This window comes from Melanostigma gelatinosum (assembly GCF_949748355.1).
Source record: "Melanostigma gelatinosum genome assembly, chromosome: 20".
NCBI lineage: Eukaryota > Metazoa > Chordata > Actinopteri > Perciformes > Zoarcidae > Melanostigma > Melanostigma gelatinosum.
This window is the reverse complement of record NC_136653.1, coordinates 7232090-7249451: the sequence shown is the minus strand read 5'-3', so window position 1 is coordinate 7249451 and position 17362 is coordinate 7232090. Positions and strand designations below refer to the sequence as shown.

Sequence of the window (17362 nt, the reverse complement as noted above, 5' to 3'; positions counted from 1 at the left end):
TCGGGCTGTTGCCTCTCTTGTCCACCTGTTGCGATAGTTTTAATGTCGGTACACAGACAACATGCTATCTCATAATTTCAACTTTCTGCATTGAGTTAAACTGTTGACAGTTTTGTTGCCTTACAACAAAACTTGTACAACATTGCACTTTGTAGAGATTGTTAAAGTACCAAATAAAATAGAAAAAAAACAAAGAATAAGCCCTCTGAGTGTAAATCTTCAAAGCATGCTCCTTTAAATGAGATTCAAAGAGTTCAGTTCCTTGTCTTTGTGTGTGTGTTGGGTGTACGAGTCATCGTGTACATCATGTAGTGTGTACGTGTTCTTATCTGGTGTCTCAATGGTTGAATGAAGCTTGTCAGACATCTTCTGTGGGCAGATCCTACAGTGGGCCACTCCGCTTCCACGACCATCCACAGTCTCATGGCTGGGCTCGCCAATAAGGAATCCTTCTGATTCTAGTTGAATAAAACACCCAACCCACACAAATAGTGCAGAGAAATAAGTTATTCTCGTCTGTTTCTGTTTCCAACATGAGACTTCATCAACTCATTTTCTTCATTTAGAAAATCTTATAATGTATAACCAATAACTAAGGACATACTTCATCCACAACAAGATGATTTACCATTTACAATGAGATGATTTACCACATATCACAACATGTGGTATTTTAGCATTAAGGACTGAAACTGGCTTTGGATAAAGTTTTAAAGACGTGTTCGTACAGAAGAGGACTGAGGATCTTGTCCCCATCACTGATATTGATTATGAACGGATCTCTTCATGAATATGAACAGGAGGGATGATAATGTGATTAAGACCTGCAGCACCTGACTATTGATTCAAGACAGACTTAAGAAATTCAGTTTCATTCATGTAAAATGTGAATGTGTCTGAAGATACTAAACCTGTCTGTCTTCTTTATTTATATTGATTTAAACTGATTACACATCCTTGATCACTTGTAAATTGACTTTCGGTTTATGTTGGTGAAATTCTCCACTTTGTCACCACCGGGCTGCAGCATTGATCTGCATTGAAACCAGCACCTCAGCAGCTTCATCCCACATCGCTCCACTCACAGTGCAGCTGTAATCTTCCTCTGTGTTTAATCCCATTCATTCAATCCGCCCGGGCTGTGTGAGGGGATTCCAAGACGTACACCATGACAGCAAGATTGTGTTATTCTCATTCAAAAAGAGACATTTTTTTCATGATCCATCACCAGAGACTGCAATAATGTGATGCTGTGAGAAGAGTCTCTGCATATTGCTTCCACCATGAGAAAATAATATTTGCGTAAATTTGTTTTTACAGTGATATAGAGCGCACCGGTAAATATGCCGCACCTGATGTGCACAGCCCTACCTTGAACATTTTCCACCAGCCGCCACTGATATATTTGCATATTTTAAACAGATTACTCCTAAAAAGAACAGAACATGTATTAGGATTATTATGACAATAAGCCCTTTTCTTCAGGTAAAAGTCACAGTGAGGCTAAAATCACGTCAGCGGTGGAAATTAGACAAATAAAGTTGTTCAAAGTTAAAGGTCAGGACTGAACTCTTTCTCTGCGTCATTAAACCTGCAGCACAGCTGAATAAAAAACACACAAAGAGGGAATTTCATTCTGAAAAAGCGAGCACAGCCAGACTGTTAATAAAATAATTATTTATATTTTCCTTTCGTTAACTTTTTTACTTGGTCCCTTCAAACCATTTATTATACATAATTTGAACATGTTCCACCTTAAACATTAATATGAATTTAATTATCACCATTAATTTACTGAACAGAAAATATTAGACAACATTCTCATAAATCCGATTGTTTTTTTCATGACAAGTATTTGAACTTAAACAGAAAGTATGCTGTTTCATTCTCTCCACACAATGGCTAACAACAGACGAGCCGCTTTTCACAATGGCTAAAAACAATCATCAAAGGAACACATTTACACTTACCAGAGTATCAAACATAACTCGACAGAAACTGTCTCCTACACGCGCACAGCTGGGATTCTCATGAAAAAAACCCATCTTATTAAGACCACATGTACACTCCCTACCTCTAACACCTAACATTATCCCACTACAGTGTATTGCAATCCCCTTGGGAACAGCATGCTACACCTCCAAATGACATGTGTAAAATACAATATAAATGTGTATATATATAGATTCACTGTAATGACTTTTCTTGTAATTGAGCACAAAGAATATTTTGCTCGTGCTGTCTTTATGATACCTGAATCTCTTACAGTTCCAGACGTTCTCCTCTTTATGTAAACATAATTCTGCCATCTGTTTGATGTACTGAGTAAACCACAAGAGTAAAAGCAAAGACACTGTTATGTTTAAACACTGAGTTATAATACCTACTTTAGTAACAGCATCCAAAGGGCAACACAATGTACCGATTATATTATTTTCTACACAATGAACATGGAGTAAAGACAGAAGTGTTTACATTAAGGTTGTGCCGCTGCCACTGGGTGAAGATTAATTTGCTTTCATAGTTAGAATACAGTCACTACAAGACGAATAGCCTACATTATAGCAAAAACAGAAACAGCAAGTGAACTGTGAGCTAACAAATATTTATTTTAAAAGCTACCCTGGCTGTAATTTTAATTCCACAGAATGAGTGAATCAATGCAATGATTATGTAGTTGGGGTGAATCGATAAAAGTGGCTGGAGAACCACACACAAGCGCATCAAGCACACTAACATACCATCAATATGCAACATGAGTCCCTCATTCCTTACCTTTGTCTCAAAGAATTCTTGTGATGAGCTCCATCTGGTGGAACATCACAGTGTTGTAACGTTGTCGCCACAGTCTTGTATCAGCCTCGAGTTTTTGTTCATCGATCGAGCAAGTACACAGCACCTCTGCATTCCCCCAGCTATCAAGCACATTCTCCATCTTAAGTGAAAGATATAAATCTGAATTCTCGTGTGTTTGTCGCTCTATCAAGAGCACAATTTTGTGGGAAAGCCACGTTAAAACTGGCTCACTGAACCAACACATTTACATCCAAAGGTAAAAAACTGAAAGTCTCCCAATTGTTGCCCAGTCGGTTGTTTAGAATTCCAATGAGTGATTTTCCTGATGATTATGTGTATTTTAGAAATAGTCTTTGCCTGTAGTTGAGTAGGAAAATCACACTGTATCATTTGCTATCTCAGACAAACACTCTGATCTGTTGCAGCCACACATCATTAGTAAGATGCAATATAATGTAATGTTACCATTTGAGTATGTTGAGAGTGGACTATAATAAAAGAGGATTTTGTCAGCTACTGAATCCAAACTATTACAACAGTATGTATTCTTGTGCTTGTATAAAAGGAGTGTGATTTGGAAACACTGTACATTTTTTTATGCTGTCATTTTATTTTTCCTTGATTCTATAGGCAAACTGGAAAATAACTTCCATAAAAAAATAAAAATCTCATTAGCTGTATTTCCCAAACATAGAATATAGTAATACAGTATCAAATATATGATCAAACAAGCATATGCAAGCAAAACCAGGGATCTTGTATTTCCAGAACTATAATAATAAATAACTCAGTCCAAGTTCTCTGATGAAGGTTTTGTTTTCCTCAGTGATATTAATTTAATTCCATCCCCTCGATCTCGTAGGCAACTGATTCATGTAGAAATAACACTTACAATCATATGAGCACTTCCCTTCTTTTTGCAGGAATCTTTTGTCATCGACATCACAAAATACTCTCAGGAAAAGCGATGTATTCACAAATAGATCCACTTTTTGGGAATGTACTAAATCAAGCCTAATTACATCAAGCCACAAACAAACGAAACCCTGTGTTTATTATTACAGCAATAATAGTTACTCTATAATAATAATTATTTATCTTTAGTAATTTATCTTCAGTAACGGTCATTAGGTACCCTTTAAGAGTATTATACAGCAATAACTTTAGAAAGAATGAGAAAGCTGAAAGCTATTTTCTCCGTACGGGTTCCGTACAATGAGATGTGAGCATTAAGGCTTATTCACATCCATGGGCTTGTTAAAAGAAGGCTGGGACACGTTCTTGAGCCGTGCGGTATGACACATGCGCAGTGAAGCAGAGGCTGTGACGTCGGTCGGCACTAGAGATAACGGGATGGTGCCCGTACAGGTGCTCTTTTGTTGCGCTCCGCCTGACAATATGATTCAGGTACGCTCGTGCGCCAGCTAATGAGCCTGTCAGCAAGTGCAGACCAGACTTCACTGCGCATGTGTTGCGCCGCAGTGAAGACACGTGGCATCTCCTCCTTTTACTATCCTTGATGAGAATGCGGAAGCTCATTTAGCGAGGTTTTTGGGGCGTGTCAGCCAGAGTGTAAATAATAAAACTGATGGTTTAAACAGAAGTCTTCCTGTGACGGAAAGGCTATTGAACACTAGAGGAACACAAGAAAAGTCTCTGTCAGTAAGTAGAGAATGAGTTTAATTGTGGTTTATCTACAGTTCTACGAGTAGAAAGTTTACTCGTTTGTACAACTCAGATATAATGTGATCGACCGTGTGTTATAGGACGATTGACAGGCATTTAACCTGGTTGACTCGTGATCTGGCGTTAAGAATGAAGTACAGTAAATGCTAATATATATGTTATTCTAAGTTGTGATATATAGCTACTAAATGTTACACGATCACTTTTTACTCTCTGTTATCCACGAGCCATATTCACTATTTCAGCTGTTATTATTGCATGAAAAATCCGGAAGTGTAATACTTTATTGAATTTATAATGTTTTGTAATTATATTGACAAACATCATATATTAAATACTTTCTTGAATATATGAGTTTTTTTTGTAAATATAATTACCATCTACAGGTGAATTTGCATAGACACCACCAACGATGCAGCCAAAATCATCTTAAATTAACAAAAAACAACCACCACTTTACTTTGGCAAATATTACTAATATATCTCAGTAAAGAGACCATTTTTAAAGTTTGTAATTCAATAATGAATGCTAGTCTGCCCCTCCCTTCTTTGTAGACACAATGGCATCACCAACCCCTCTGTCCAAGGCCAACACCACCTTCTCTCTGGCTTTGCTCAAAAAGTTCGGAGATGAGGACAAGACAGCGAATATCTTCTACTCCCCTTTCAGCATCTCTTCAGCCCTGGCTATGGTGATGCTGGGGGCCAGGGGCAACACAGCCACGCAGATGTCAGAGGTACAGTATACACACAACACACACACACAACACACACACACACACCACACTCCACACACACACACACACACCCGACTGGCCTTGTGAAAAGGTAAAGATTAACATGAATGGCTTTGAGGGTTGGTGCACCTGGTTCGGTGTGATTTTGTGAATCCTCGTTGGTTTGTCCGTGTGGTGGACAATAGGATGCAGGTTTCACACTGTGAAATGCACTCCGGCAAAAACACCACCACGAGCTGCGTCTTCTGAAAACTCCCAGAGACTCAACCCAGCGCCTCTCTGAGACAATTTCAAGCAAACAATGAAGATGGTGGGATAGATTTGGTAGGAATGAAGGCCAGAGTGCAGTACTGCAGATGTGTAGGCACTTGTTCAGTATGAATCACCGGTTGGTTTCTTTCAGCGTCAGCAAAGATGATAAAGATCTGTTCTGTTCAGGTTTCATTGGGTGGGGGGGGGGGGGGGCTCTTTGTTGTGTTACTATGGGAACGTGAAACATAATATTGAAGTGTAAGGGCAATAAAGATATCGGTTCCCATTATGTTATGTGCAGCAGACACTTCTCTGGCTTGCCTGGGTGTCATACGTTGAGTCGCTGAATGGATGTCAGCTGGAAGAATATTTGCAGTCCTCTATAATCAATTCTAATGAATGAAATAAATAAACCCAACTATTCCGAATCAGACAATAGTAATGACTGATTTTACTCTTTCGATGCTCTCATGAACAATGTAGGTACAGCAGCTGTAGACTGAATTTCCTTCATTTAATTTATGTCTATTCATGAGACGTAAAATAGTTATGAATAGCAACATACTTGTGGAATAATGGACTGATTTGTACTTTAACACCTTGAGGAAGGACAAAAAAAAAACCTCTCACACAGTGGCAGTCTGTACAGCAGAAGAATAAAAACAACAACACTTTTCTAAAGGATTGCGAACGCAAAGACACACCCAGCTAACTCTGAGGCTGGTGGGAGTGGGAGTGGGAGTATGTGGGAGGGGCAGGGCTTCGCCCTAAATCCACCACATCTCTTCCAGTCACTTGAAATGGCAATGTTGACGAAGATTACATAAGGATCTTCATTGTGAGGAGGGGTAATAGTGTTTAGTCTTCTGATGCGATGACAGAAGGATTATTACTACGCTGCTCGACAGTATCAGGCACAAAGTTGCTGTTGTAAATACAGCCTTTTGTGAAAGAGTTCACTGTGCAAAGCAAGGAGCGCTGTCCTTTTGTGTCCTTTGTATAAAGACTGGGTTTGTTCCAGAAGGTGGAAGCATTCCGCTAACGATATGCATGACTTGGTGAGTGCTATGACTTGTGTGTTGTGTGTGTGTGGTGTGTGTGTGTGTGTGTGGTGTGTCGGTGTGTGTGTGTGTGTGTGTGTGTGTGTGCATGAAAGAGAGCAGAGGTGACATGTTGCCGCTTATGAGGATTTGAGTTTTTAGCAACCAGTTACCATAAAAGTGCAGTTTGCGTAGAACTGGTTTTCCTCTAACTTGGTCATGAAGCCAGCTTGCCAACAGCTGCTCAGCAAACACTCCAATCCGTTTGAGGGGACTAAGAAATGTGTGGGTCAGCAATTACATCATCCGGGATTGCAAGAACTTGTCATTTATCTTCCTGCCAACCATTAACGTAATGATTCAATCCAATTTTGAACCGCGCATACACTGGTACCTGCAATGTAATATGCAGCTACAATCATCATCTCTGTATTTCTTTGTGCTCTGTGAGAGGGGTTTTAAAACGGTAGAGAAGTGTTTTACTGAACAAACGATAGGATCCATATGGTTTGGCATCATTTTTGATCAATCTTCCAAACATAAGGTAAATGTACTGCATACAAATCAACCCACACATCACTGCTAAGAGGGTATTCTAACTTCCCGTCCAGAGACACATGGGGTCTAAGCTAACAGTCAACACAACTGCACCCCTACTGTAGGTCCTCTGCTTCACCGAGGCAGAGAAGCCACGGCATGCAGGAGCAGAGCAGATGCAGATGCAGCAGCAGGCCCCGTTCAAACTGCCAGCGCATCTGCTGAAGATGGTAACAAAGCAAACAGCGTGGAATGATTAACTCCCTGAGGGGCGTTTCACTAACAGTCTGGTGTCACCTGGTGAGCGGATCCTCGGAGGCAAAGAGCCGGTGCTTCGGGAAAGAATTTTGCGCTTGTTTTCACTTTGCTTTGCTTGCTGATCTCCAATCTGCTGATTTAGTGTGTATGTGTGTGTGTGTGTTTCCAACGGCTTGAAACCACATATTATTACATAATACACAGGAATGTAGTCCCGGCTTTTCTATTGATACCTTCTTCCTGGTGTGCTTTTTTTTTTTAAATCTCTTGCAGCTGCTGGAAACCACAGTGTGATTAGACTCGCTTACAACAAAAATTAGTAAAATAGTGTCCACACAAATTAAGCTGTTTCCTTTTGTGTGCATGCCTTATTCTTGTGTATAGCCTTCTTGGATTAGTGGAAAGTGACTGTTTGTTTTAGGGTCTTACTGATTTGGATACACGCCGCACTGAATCCAGCTGAATAAACAGCTTGGTCATGCGTTTTTGAAGATAACCCTGTAAACAACAACGCGGTGGAGGGATGGCGTCTTCACGTGGCTGTTTCCTGAAAGACTCGTCCACGCTTTTCATTTCCATGGATTCTCTAAAGTCTGTGTTAAAGGTGTTCAAGTGGTCCCTCTTTCTTTTTTTTGCCTTCTGCCATATTATTCAGTCTGTGTTGGGATGCTGTGCATTAACATTGACATGTAAATGGTTAAGGTGTTCTCAGATGCAATATGTACAGTATGTGGCGAGTGAAACACTGAAAGCCTTCAACTGTACAAAAAATATGTATCATACCTATTAAGTGATGAGAATGTCCAAGCAGTCCATTTCCCACCAGTACATCATTATCGACCAATCTTTCTGCGGTGCAAATATATCAGGAAGTATTTGAGGTGAGCTACTGCTGCCCGCCATCCCTCAATGTAACGTATGCAAAACTGCTGATGCATAGCATGGAGGAAAACTTGTCAAACTCATCACTTAATAGGCAAGCTAACCCGTTGAATGTACTGTTTATAACAGACTGGTCTGTCACGTGCTCAGTGCATCTCTGTAACACTCGTCTACTTTTTTCCACAGTGCCTGAAAACCCAGGATTGCCCGGACGATGTCCACGTTAGCTTTGCCCAACTGCTGAGCGAGCTCAACAAGGCTGACGCTCCGTATGCCCTCAATGTTGCCAACAGACTGTACGGGGAGCAGTCCTACCAGTTTGTTGAGGTGTGTGTGTAGTTTAGATATTAGGCCGGAGTGAATGAGAGGCACACATAGGAATCTTTAAGCTTTGTAAGAAGGGAACGATGAATGAGGGTGTGGACAGTGCGCCAGCATACAAGCAAGTTAAACTGTGGAAATACTTCTCTGGCTTTTACGACAACGAAGTAAAGTCAAGCAAAGAGATTATTTTTGTTTGGGTGATCTGACTCATTCAATGTGTCGTTGATGATTTCAGGATTATTTGGGAAAAACCAAGAAGCACTACAGCGCAGAGCTGGAGGCGGTGGACTTCATAGCCAGCTCAGAGGCGGCAAGGCTCAACATCAACAAATGGGTGCTCGAGCAGACACAAGGTGGGCCATACACGCCAACATACATGGAAACATGGCAATAGACACGCTTCCATTTGTGTGGCATTGCTTCACGTCCGTGTCTGTTTTGATTACCAGGTAAAATTAAGGACCTGCTGGCCCAGGGTGTGGTGGACGGCCTCACCAGGCTGGTGCTGGTCAATGCCATCTACTTCAAAGGCAACTGGAACAAGCAGTTTCAAGAGAGTGCCACCAAGGATGCTCAGTTCAGACTCAACAAGGTAACACTGCTCAAAGAACACAATTTGAAAAGGCATTTGTCTGACACTTTTGTATTGGAAGTTAGTCAAGACTTGGAGGGAGCGTTTCCCAACAGCTACGCATTAATCATAGGTTGCTTCACTCCAGAAATGATGCTTCCATTTGGTGAAGGGAAGAGAAGGTGTGTTTTTAATGAAGCAGAGTTTGAGTCACTAGACACGCCTATGTAATGGTACAACATTGACAAATAGAGTAAAAAATGTGATGATGTTTGACTTTCCTCTGAGTAATAACAAGTGACCTCACGTTGAACTTGTGGACAAAATGCTAAAAGTGCATGCAGTGATTTTTTAACCAGCAGGTGACGGAAACCGTGAAAAAGAACCGGCAATCCGTTTTGCCAAGTTTGTTGCGCCTCTGACCACACCCAGCAGTGATGTCACTATGTACTGACCACACCCTGCAGTACACTTTTACATCACTGCAACCAGGCGATGTGCACAACATTTCTGTTGGTGTTAAGTTTCTCTTCAAGCTTGCGTATTTTTCTGCTTGTTGTCAGAAAGAAACCAAGTCAGTGAAGATGATGTACCAGAAATCTAAGTTCCCCGTCACCTACATCCCGGAAGCCAACTGCCAGGTAACTAGTTTGTTGATCAATCAAACAACTGTTAACTGACCAGGCAACAGCTGAACTAATTGTGTATAAACTTTGTTAATGAGGTTAAACAGGATTTAACGAGATTTCCATGTAATGTGAACGATTCCAAGGAGAATGGATGAGGTTTTGATTGTGATCCATTGTACAATAACTGTGAAACTAAATACCGAACAAGGTTGTTGTTTTTTTGGTTGCATGTAATCCCATAAACTATCTTGTTAATACATAACAAATAACTATGTAGTTGTCAGACCAGTAACAGGAATTTGCTGTAATTTTTGAAACCCTCTGTTGCACAGATCCTCGAGATGCCTTACAAAGGAAAGGAGCTCAGCATGTACAACGGGTCTGGAGAAGGTGGGACACACACACATACACACACTTGCTCTCATAAAGAAATCCACAAGACGCAGACAAACAAATAATTGATTGTGTGTCCGCCCCCTAGCTGGAGAAGGCGCTGACCTATGAGAACTTTGTGGAGTGGACTCGTCCAGACATGATGGATGAAGTTGAGATCCGGGTGGGGCTGCCTCGGTTCAAGATGGAGGAGAGCTATGACATGAAGAATGTCCTGGCCAGCATGGGCATGTTGGACGCGTTCGACGTGTCAATGTGTGACTTCTCTGGTAGGACGTGTGCCTGGATCACATCAGATATATATATATATATATATATATATATATATATATATATATATATATATATATATATATATATATATATATATATATATATATATATATATATATATCAGACATGTCATGCAGGGTGACACGTGACCCTGTGTTTTTTTTTTTTTTTTATATTCCATCTCCGCTCTCTCCTGTGACAGGCATGTCTCCCGGCAACGACCTGGTGCTGTCGAAGGTCGTCCACAAGGCTTTCGTGGAGGTCAATGAGGAGGGAACGGAGGCGGCTGCCGCCACTGCTGCTGTCATGATGCTGCGCTCCATGCCGCAATCCTTCACCGCAGACCACCCCTTCCTCTTCTTCATCCGACACAACGCCTCCTCGAGCATTCTCTTTGCTGGCCGATACTGCTCCCCTGAGTGAGCCGTTTAGAGCAGTGTTTCTCAACAGCACGGGGGGGGGGGGGGGGGGGTACAATATGACTACTATTGTAACAGTGTACAATATAAGCATTACTGGAAGTATGTTGAGAATCACCACCCTGGACTTCCCTATAGCTAACCACATCCTGAGTTCTCGTCCTTTATCTTCAACACCAGAACTAGTAAAGTCGTTGGTGTTGAAATTTCCTGAGAGCGGCTTCTTGTTGGCGTCACCTCTGTGTGTAATACCTAATCTCATCCGTAGGATCTGCGTCACTTTATGTCTGTAATGCACGTATGGCCCTATTTGCTGCACCCTCACACACTACCTTAGTTAATCTTTACCATTAAAGTCGAATGTATCTTATCTTAAGCCTTACACCCTTTGAAAGAATTTGCCTTAATCACAATTTCTCTTTTTTCTACCTCCAGCCAAGACGTTAACTTTACTTATACACCATATGAATACACGAGTGTTGCAGGATTTGCTGCACATTTTCTGCCGAACGATTTCAGCATTTTATATGTTCAGTCAACCAAAGAGAAGAGAGTGATAATATGAATCCCATTGTCAGATAGATGATTGGTGTAGTGAAGGAAAGCTCAGTTATTTGTAATTGTACCATCATGCATATAATAAATATAGACTATAAAGAACAAGCGCTTACATGAAGGTTTGAAATGGCATTGAGTCCAGGTTAGTGTATGTATCCTTGTGCTTTTACATGTGGAATAAAAGTGTGTGGTTTAAAAATAGTTTGTCACAAGAAAATCATTTTATTGACATTTTCTAAGATCTGGTTCAACCACTTGTGTAAGATTGATAACCTGCAGTTTGATCGGTCATTGTGGTTTGTGTGTTATTACTACACTGGTTGTCTATGAGACGCCTTTATCTTACTGTTAATGTTTAACCCTCGCTGACAGTAGTAATGCTTTGGTCAATTATATATGAGGGAGACTAAGTATACTACAGGAACTACTTTAAGTGTCCTATTCCTACAGGCGTGTCTTCCCTGAGATCAAAAGAGTAACATGTTCTTGAAAGAAAACCACAGTGTATGAACCCTCTAGACTGGGGCTGTTACACTATACAATCATGAAGGTCTAATAACATTTGGAATAACTTTTTTCATGGGATTGAGTGAACCTGTAAGCGTTTAGATGTAGAAACATGAGAAGAAACAAAGCAGGCTTACTGTTCTGGACACAGGTTTTAATTCTACATAGCAGATCAAATAAGACGTATGCTGCGTGATAGAGCAATGGGACATGTAATGGTGTGTTAAACACAGTGGTGTATAAAGTACCCAAAAGCCATACTTGAGTAAACGATACCTTACTGGAAAATGACACCAGTAAAAGTCACCTATTAGAATACTACTTGAGTAAAAGTCTTAAAGTATCTGATATTTATTGTACTTAAGTATCAAAAGTAATTTTCTGATATTAAATGTACTTAAGTATTGAAAGTAAAAGTACAAGTGAATGCTGTAAATAAAAAAGCAAAGGGTCAGAATTTTGAGAATTATGAAGTTTATTCTTTTAAGTGCTGTGGCACCATGACCAAGGACATGAGCTGTGTTGACAATAATTGGGATGGCTGTGATCCATCCAGGAGCAACAATGTTCAACATAATATATTGTACACAAGTATACTTTTGCATCGACTATGAACTTATCATAATTCTCCGAAAAGCAATATGACACTATGAAGGAGTTGTAACAGTGCGTTTATAAGTATGCTCATTCCGACTAGAGGCTGTAGAGGGCAAATGCATAATATTATGTTCAGCAAAAAATATCCACTTGATGCATCAGGTCAGTGTTTAGAGAAAGGACACCTGCCTTGTAAACTCCTGTGGGCCTGATTTGAACACAACAGGGAAAGGTTTTGCTCAAGCTGAATCTGCAATTGGGCGACTGCTACCATCATAACTCCATCTGATCATCCACAACATGACTCAAATATCAAAACATGATCAATAATAAAGCAGCACCGAAAGTAACAACCCAGTCATTACTTGAAACTGAAAAATGTCCTGTTCATCTTCAAAAGACAATTCTATTAGAATGTAAAGAAGTTACATTGTATTAGAATGTAAAGAAGTTACATTGTATTAGAATGTAAATAAGTTACATTGTATTAGAATGTAAAGAAGTTACATTGTATTAGAATGTAAAGAAGTTACATTGTATTAGAATGTAAATAAGTTATATTGTATTAGAATGTAAATACGTTACATTGTATTAGAATGTAAAGAAGTTACATTGTATTAGAATGTAAAGAAGTTACATTGTATTAGAATGTAAATAAGTTATATTGTATTAGAATGTAAATAAGTTACATTGTATTAGAATGTAAAGAAGTTACATTCTATTAGAATGTAAAGACGTTACATTGTATTAGAATGTAAATAAATTACATTGTATTAGAATGTAAAGAAGTTACATTGTATTAGAATGTAAAGAAGTTACATTGTATTAGAATGTAAAGAAGTTACATTGTATTAGAATGTAAAGAAATTACATTGTATTAGAATGTAAATAAGTTATATTGTATTAGAATGTAAAGAAGTTACATTGTATTAGAATGTAAAGAAGTTACATTGTATTAGAATGTAAATAAGTTATATTGTATTAGAATGTAAAGAAGTTACATTGTGTTGGAATGTAAAGAAGTTACATTGTGTTGGAATGTAACTTCTTTACATTCTAATACAACTTCTAATACAACTTAATGCAACTTCTTTACATTCTATTAGAATGTAAAGAAGCTACAGTGTATAGAATGATTCTATTGAAGTTATTCCTTTTTTAAATGTTTTAGACGAGTCACTAATCACTTTAAAAGAGTGATTATAGCTGATTTAACTTACAGACATGAGATTGATCTTAACAAAATACTTCGTTAACCAGTGGTGTATAGGAACGAAGAACATAACACAGGAAGACAAGGGATTTGTCGTTTCTCACAAAGGGACTAACGTTACATAATGTATGCCAGTAAACGCATCTTACTCCAACACAGTAGTTGGCGCTGATGCATCGGCGTGTTTGTGCCCCGAATAGAAAGCAAGGAAGAAAAAGCTAGGAACGGCACTTCCGGTTTGCTTCCTGGTTGTCATTGTTTGAAGTCCGATTATTCAAAAACGAATCGCTTATTAACAATACATGACGACTGTATAACTAAAAGTCGGAGGGGATAATGAGATGAGGGAAACGGACACTTTGGCTGACCTATTCTGGCTGAAAGACGACAAACTAGCTTAGTTAGCTTCCGGAGCTGCCTGCTGAACTGGTTTCCCTGCTTGGTTGGTGATGGAGAGGCTAATAACCAAGCTCACGGGAAAGCATGTCCTCTTCACGGCTTCCTTCGCTTTACGACTGGCGCTGGTCGCTTATGGAGACTACCAGGACAGGACTATGGTGGTGAAGTACACTGACATTGACTACCATGTGTTCACAGATGCTGCAAGATTCATCACTGAGGTAACATCAGTCTAATAACGTCTGTGACAGCAGTGAAGTAGTCAGATAAAGCTGCTTGGTCCCAGAATATGTCTACTAATATAAAGTACTGCGTATTGCATGTTAATGCTTCAGTAATAATGATCCAATAACATGGACTGGTGCTATTCTGCATGATGAGTACACTCTGTTGCTTCTGTGCACAGGGTCAGTCCCCGTACAACAGATCCACCTACCGCTACACCCCTCTCCTAGCCTGGCTGCTCACCCCGAACATCTATCTCAGCCTGGTGTTTGGCAAGATCCTCTTCATTGTGTGTGACGTGCTGTCAGGACTGCTCATCTACAGAATCCTCCGTCTGAGAGGTCTGAGCTCGGAGGTATGTTTTTGAGGCACTTTTAACAATTTGTGTTGTTTATACCTCATTCGTTTTGTCCTGTAAAACAACAGTGTGTAGCCTTCCTGGAAATACACTGTTCAGATTAAGTTGTGTTTTTTTGGGGGGGGGGGATTTATGTTCAGACTGCGCGCCGTGTTTGTTCTCTGTGGCTACTCAACCCACTGCCCATGGGAGTGTCCAGCCGAGGGAATGCTGAGTCAATACTGGCAGCTCTGGTGCTGGGGACGTTACTCTGTATGGAAGGTAAGGGTGTGGATGGTGTGTGTGGAGCTTTTGAGTTTCAAAAATACATTTTAAGCTCTTTAAAATAATGTTTCGTAATGTAGATACTCAACTTTTGACCTGGTTTTCCTTCTAGCCCGGCATCTGACGTGGGCAGCCGTGCTCTATGGTCTGTCAGTCCATATGAAGATCTACCCCGTTACATACGCTCTGCCCATCGCTCTGTCCCTGCGCACGCCAGAGACCAGACCAGAGAAGGACCAAAAGGGGTGGAGGAGGTTCATCGGGTTTACGGGAAGCTTCCTCAACCGGGAGCTGCTCCTCTTTGCAAGTGTGGCCGGAGGAGTTTTCTGTGTGCTTACAGCCCTCTTCTACTACATGTGAGAAGCTACTAAGTATTTCTGATACGACTCAATATTAGCCTCTCTACATCCTCCCTTATCTGAAGAAATACACTAAAATAATCCTTTCCTGAACCGTCAGGTATGGATGGGAGTTCCTTCATGAGACCTACTTGTACCATCTGACCAGAAGGGACATCAGACACAACTTCTCGCCATACTTCTATATGCTCTACCTCACCACAGGTATTCACCGCTCCATCCCTTCATAGCCTCCTAGCGTGACACCTTGCTGCAGACAGAACTACAGAACAAAGACCAGCATCGAGTTTAAGCTCATGTGCAGAAGTACACGGTCAGCAGCAATGAAGTGGTTGTTTATTAAATCAGATTTAAAGTTGGTTTTATTAGTTTTCCTTTCATCTGTTTGATTGGGAGTGTAAACTTGCAGCTTTCTAAGCCTGGTCTCGTTCTTTTGTTGGCACAGACAGCGGGTGGAGCCAGTGGCTCGGCCTGGCAGCATTCCTGCCTCAGCTCATCCTGCTGTTGGTAGCGTCATGGGCCTTTCACTCTGACCTGGCTTTCTGCTGCTTCCTGCACACCGCCATCTTTGTCTCTTTCAACAAAGTCTGCACTTCACAGGTACATCAAAACAGTCAATATTCACCCAGTTTTTTCCCCACTCGCTTCTGTAGTCCTAAAGCATTTTCAGCATTGAGATGAGCTGTAGAAAGACAATAAGGATGCTTGTTTGGGGGGAATAGGATCCAATTAAGAAGAGATACTGTCTTTTTGTTGTTTGTAGTTAGTTTAGTGTCATGACTCTGGACTTGACTTTTATTTTCAAAGGCATATTTCTTAGCGAGAGAACCACCTGACGACATCACAACAGAATAATGTGAAAAATCAACACATTAAAGTGAATGAACTCAGGACGCACACGTAGACATCTGAGGTCATTGAGTGAAAGTGATTGCACCTGGGGGGGGCGGGGGCTTTACAGTCAGTAGCGTTTGTTTTGTCCTACCTGCCTCAGGTGTGGCCATATGTTTGTCATCCTTTCATAGTACTTCCTGTGGTACCTGTGTCTCCTCCCTCTGGTCATCCCTCACCTGAGTCTGTCACTAAAACAGGGAGTGGGACTGCTCCTCCTCTGGTTTGCCGGACAGGTAATTTACTTCATCGTATTTTGGGTTTGCAGTGCTTTGAACAAAGTAACTGAAATTGTCTTTGGTATGAAGAAGCTCTGATATTTTCTCTCCACCATCAGGGTATCTGGTTGGGCCCAGCCTACTTCCTGGAGTTTGAAGGCTACAACACCTTCGTGTCAATCTGGCTGGCTGGATTACTCTTCTTGATCATCAACTCATCCATCTTGATTCAGATCGTAGCCCATTACAAACCGACTCAAACTCCACAGAGACTGAAGGTTGAGTGACATTCCAGTCATTTTAACTGAAGATGATGGACGATGGATGCTCAAAAATAAAGTCTATATTTTGTTAACTCTCAGTCTCCCGGGTACTTAACTACTTCCTGTAACCTAAATCATTTTAGGACAGAACGGATACATACAGTGCCATTTTCTGAGTGACTAAATCCACTGGTTCATTTCAGTCATTCAGAGTTAAAACCATTGATTACATGCTTGCCGCTGTAGGCCACTTAAATCCTCAATGACTCACACAGGGCAGAACACTGCTGCTGTGCTGCTTTCTCTCGGGTGAAACGTTGAAGTCTGTTCTTCCACCTGTAGCCACGCCACATGACAAAGCAGATGTTTTACATTTGCTGGCAAGGGCAAAACACCAACCGCAGATCAGAGAACACACACACAGCCCCTCCACAGTTTAACAACCACGATGTTAAACAGCTCTGCATCAAAATACTTCACACACCCTTCAGAGGTTTCTGGTTGCCATTGTCACTGCCATCTTGAGAATGGGAAGCACTTTCTCATTCCAGAGGGAGAAATGGACACATTGTGTATCGCTAAGTAAATCTATATCAATTTTGTGACCTGACTGGGATAAATACTGCACATTAGTCTCATGAATTGGGAATGTTTTGTCTTTAAATATGTTGTTGCGTTGTGGAACTACGAATGACTAGACTGTGATCGGTAAT

General features: G+C 40.6%; 2 protein-coding genes across 2 annotated transcripts; both read left to right on the top strand.

The window, feature by feature from the left end:
- The first annotated feature begins 4351 nt into the window (after positions 1–4351).
- On the top strand, positions 4352–11125 carry LOC306794053 (leukocyte elastase inhibitor-like). Its single transcript, XM_079291918.1, is given in 11 exon segments — positions 4352–4458; positions 5038–5219; positions 7174–7278; positions 8375–8515; positions 8748–8865; positions 8962–9104; positions 9647–9724; positions 10045–10082; positions 10084–10102; positions 10194–10374; positions 10581–11125. Coding segments are annotated over 10 exon segments (1221 nt in total). The 5' UTR covers positions 4352–4458; positions 5038–5042; the 3' UTR covers positions 10802–11125.
- A 2942-nt stretch (positions 11126–14067) lies between these two features.
- pigm (phosphatidylinositol glycan anchor biosynthesis, class M) lies at positions 14068–16695 on the top strand. Its single transcript, XM_079291877.1, has 8 exons — positions 14068–14292; positions 14478–14651; positions 14795–14915; positions 15031–15274; positions 15378–15481; positions 15723–15877; positions 16303–16404; positions 16506–16695. The coding sequence occupies exons 1-8, from the start codon at positions 14122–14124 to the stop codon at positions 16671–16673; spliced, it is 1239 nt and encodes a 412-aa protein (XP_079148003.1). The 5' UTR covers positions 14068–14121; the 3' UTR covers positions 16674–16695.
- The last annotated feature ends 667 nt before the right edge of the window (positions 16696–17362 follow it).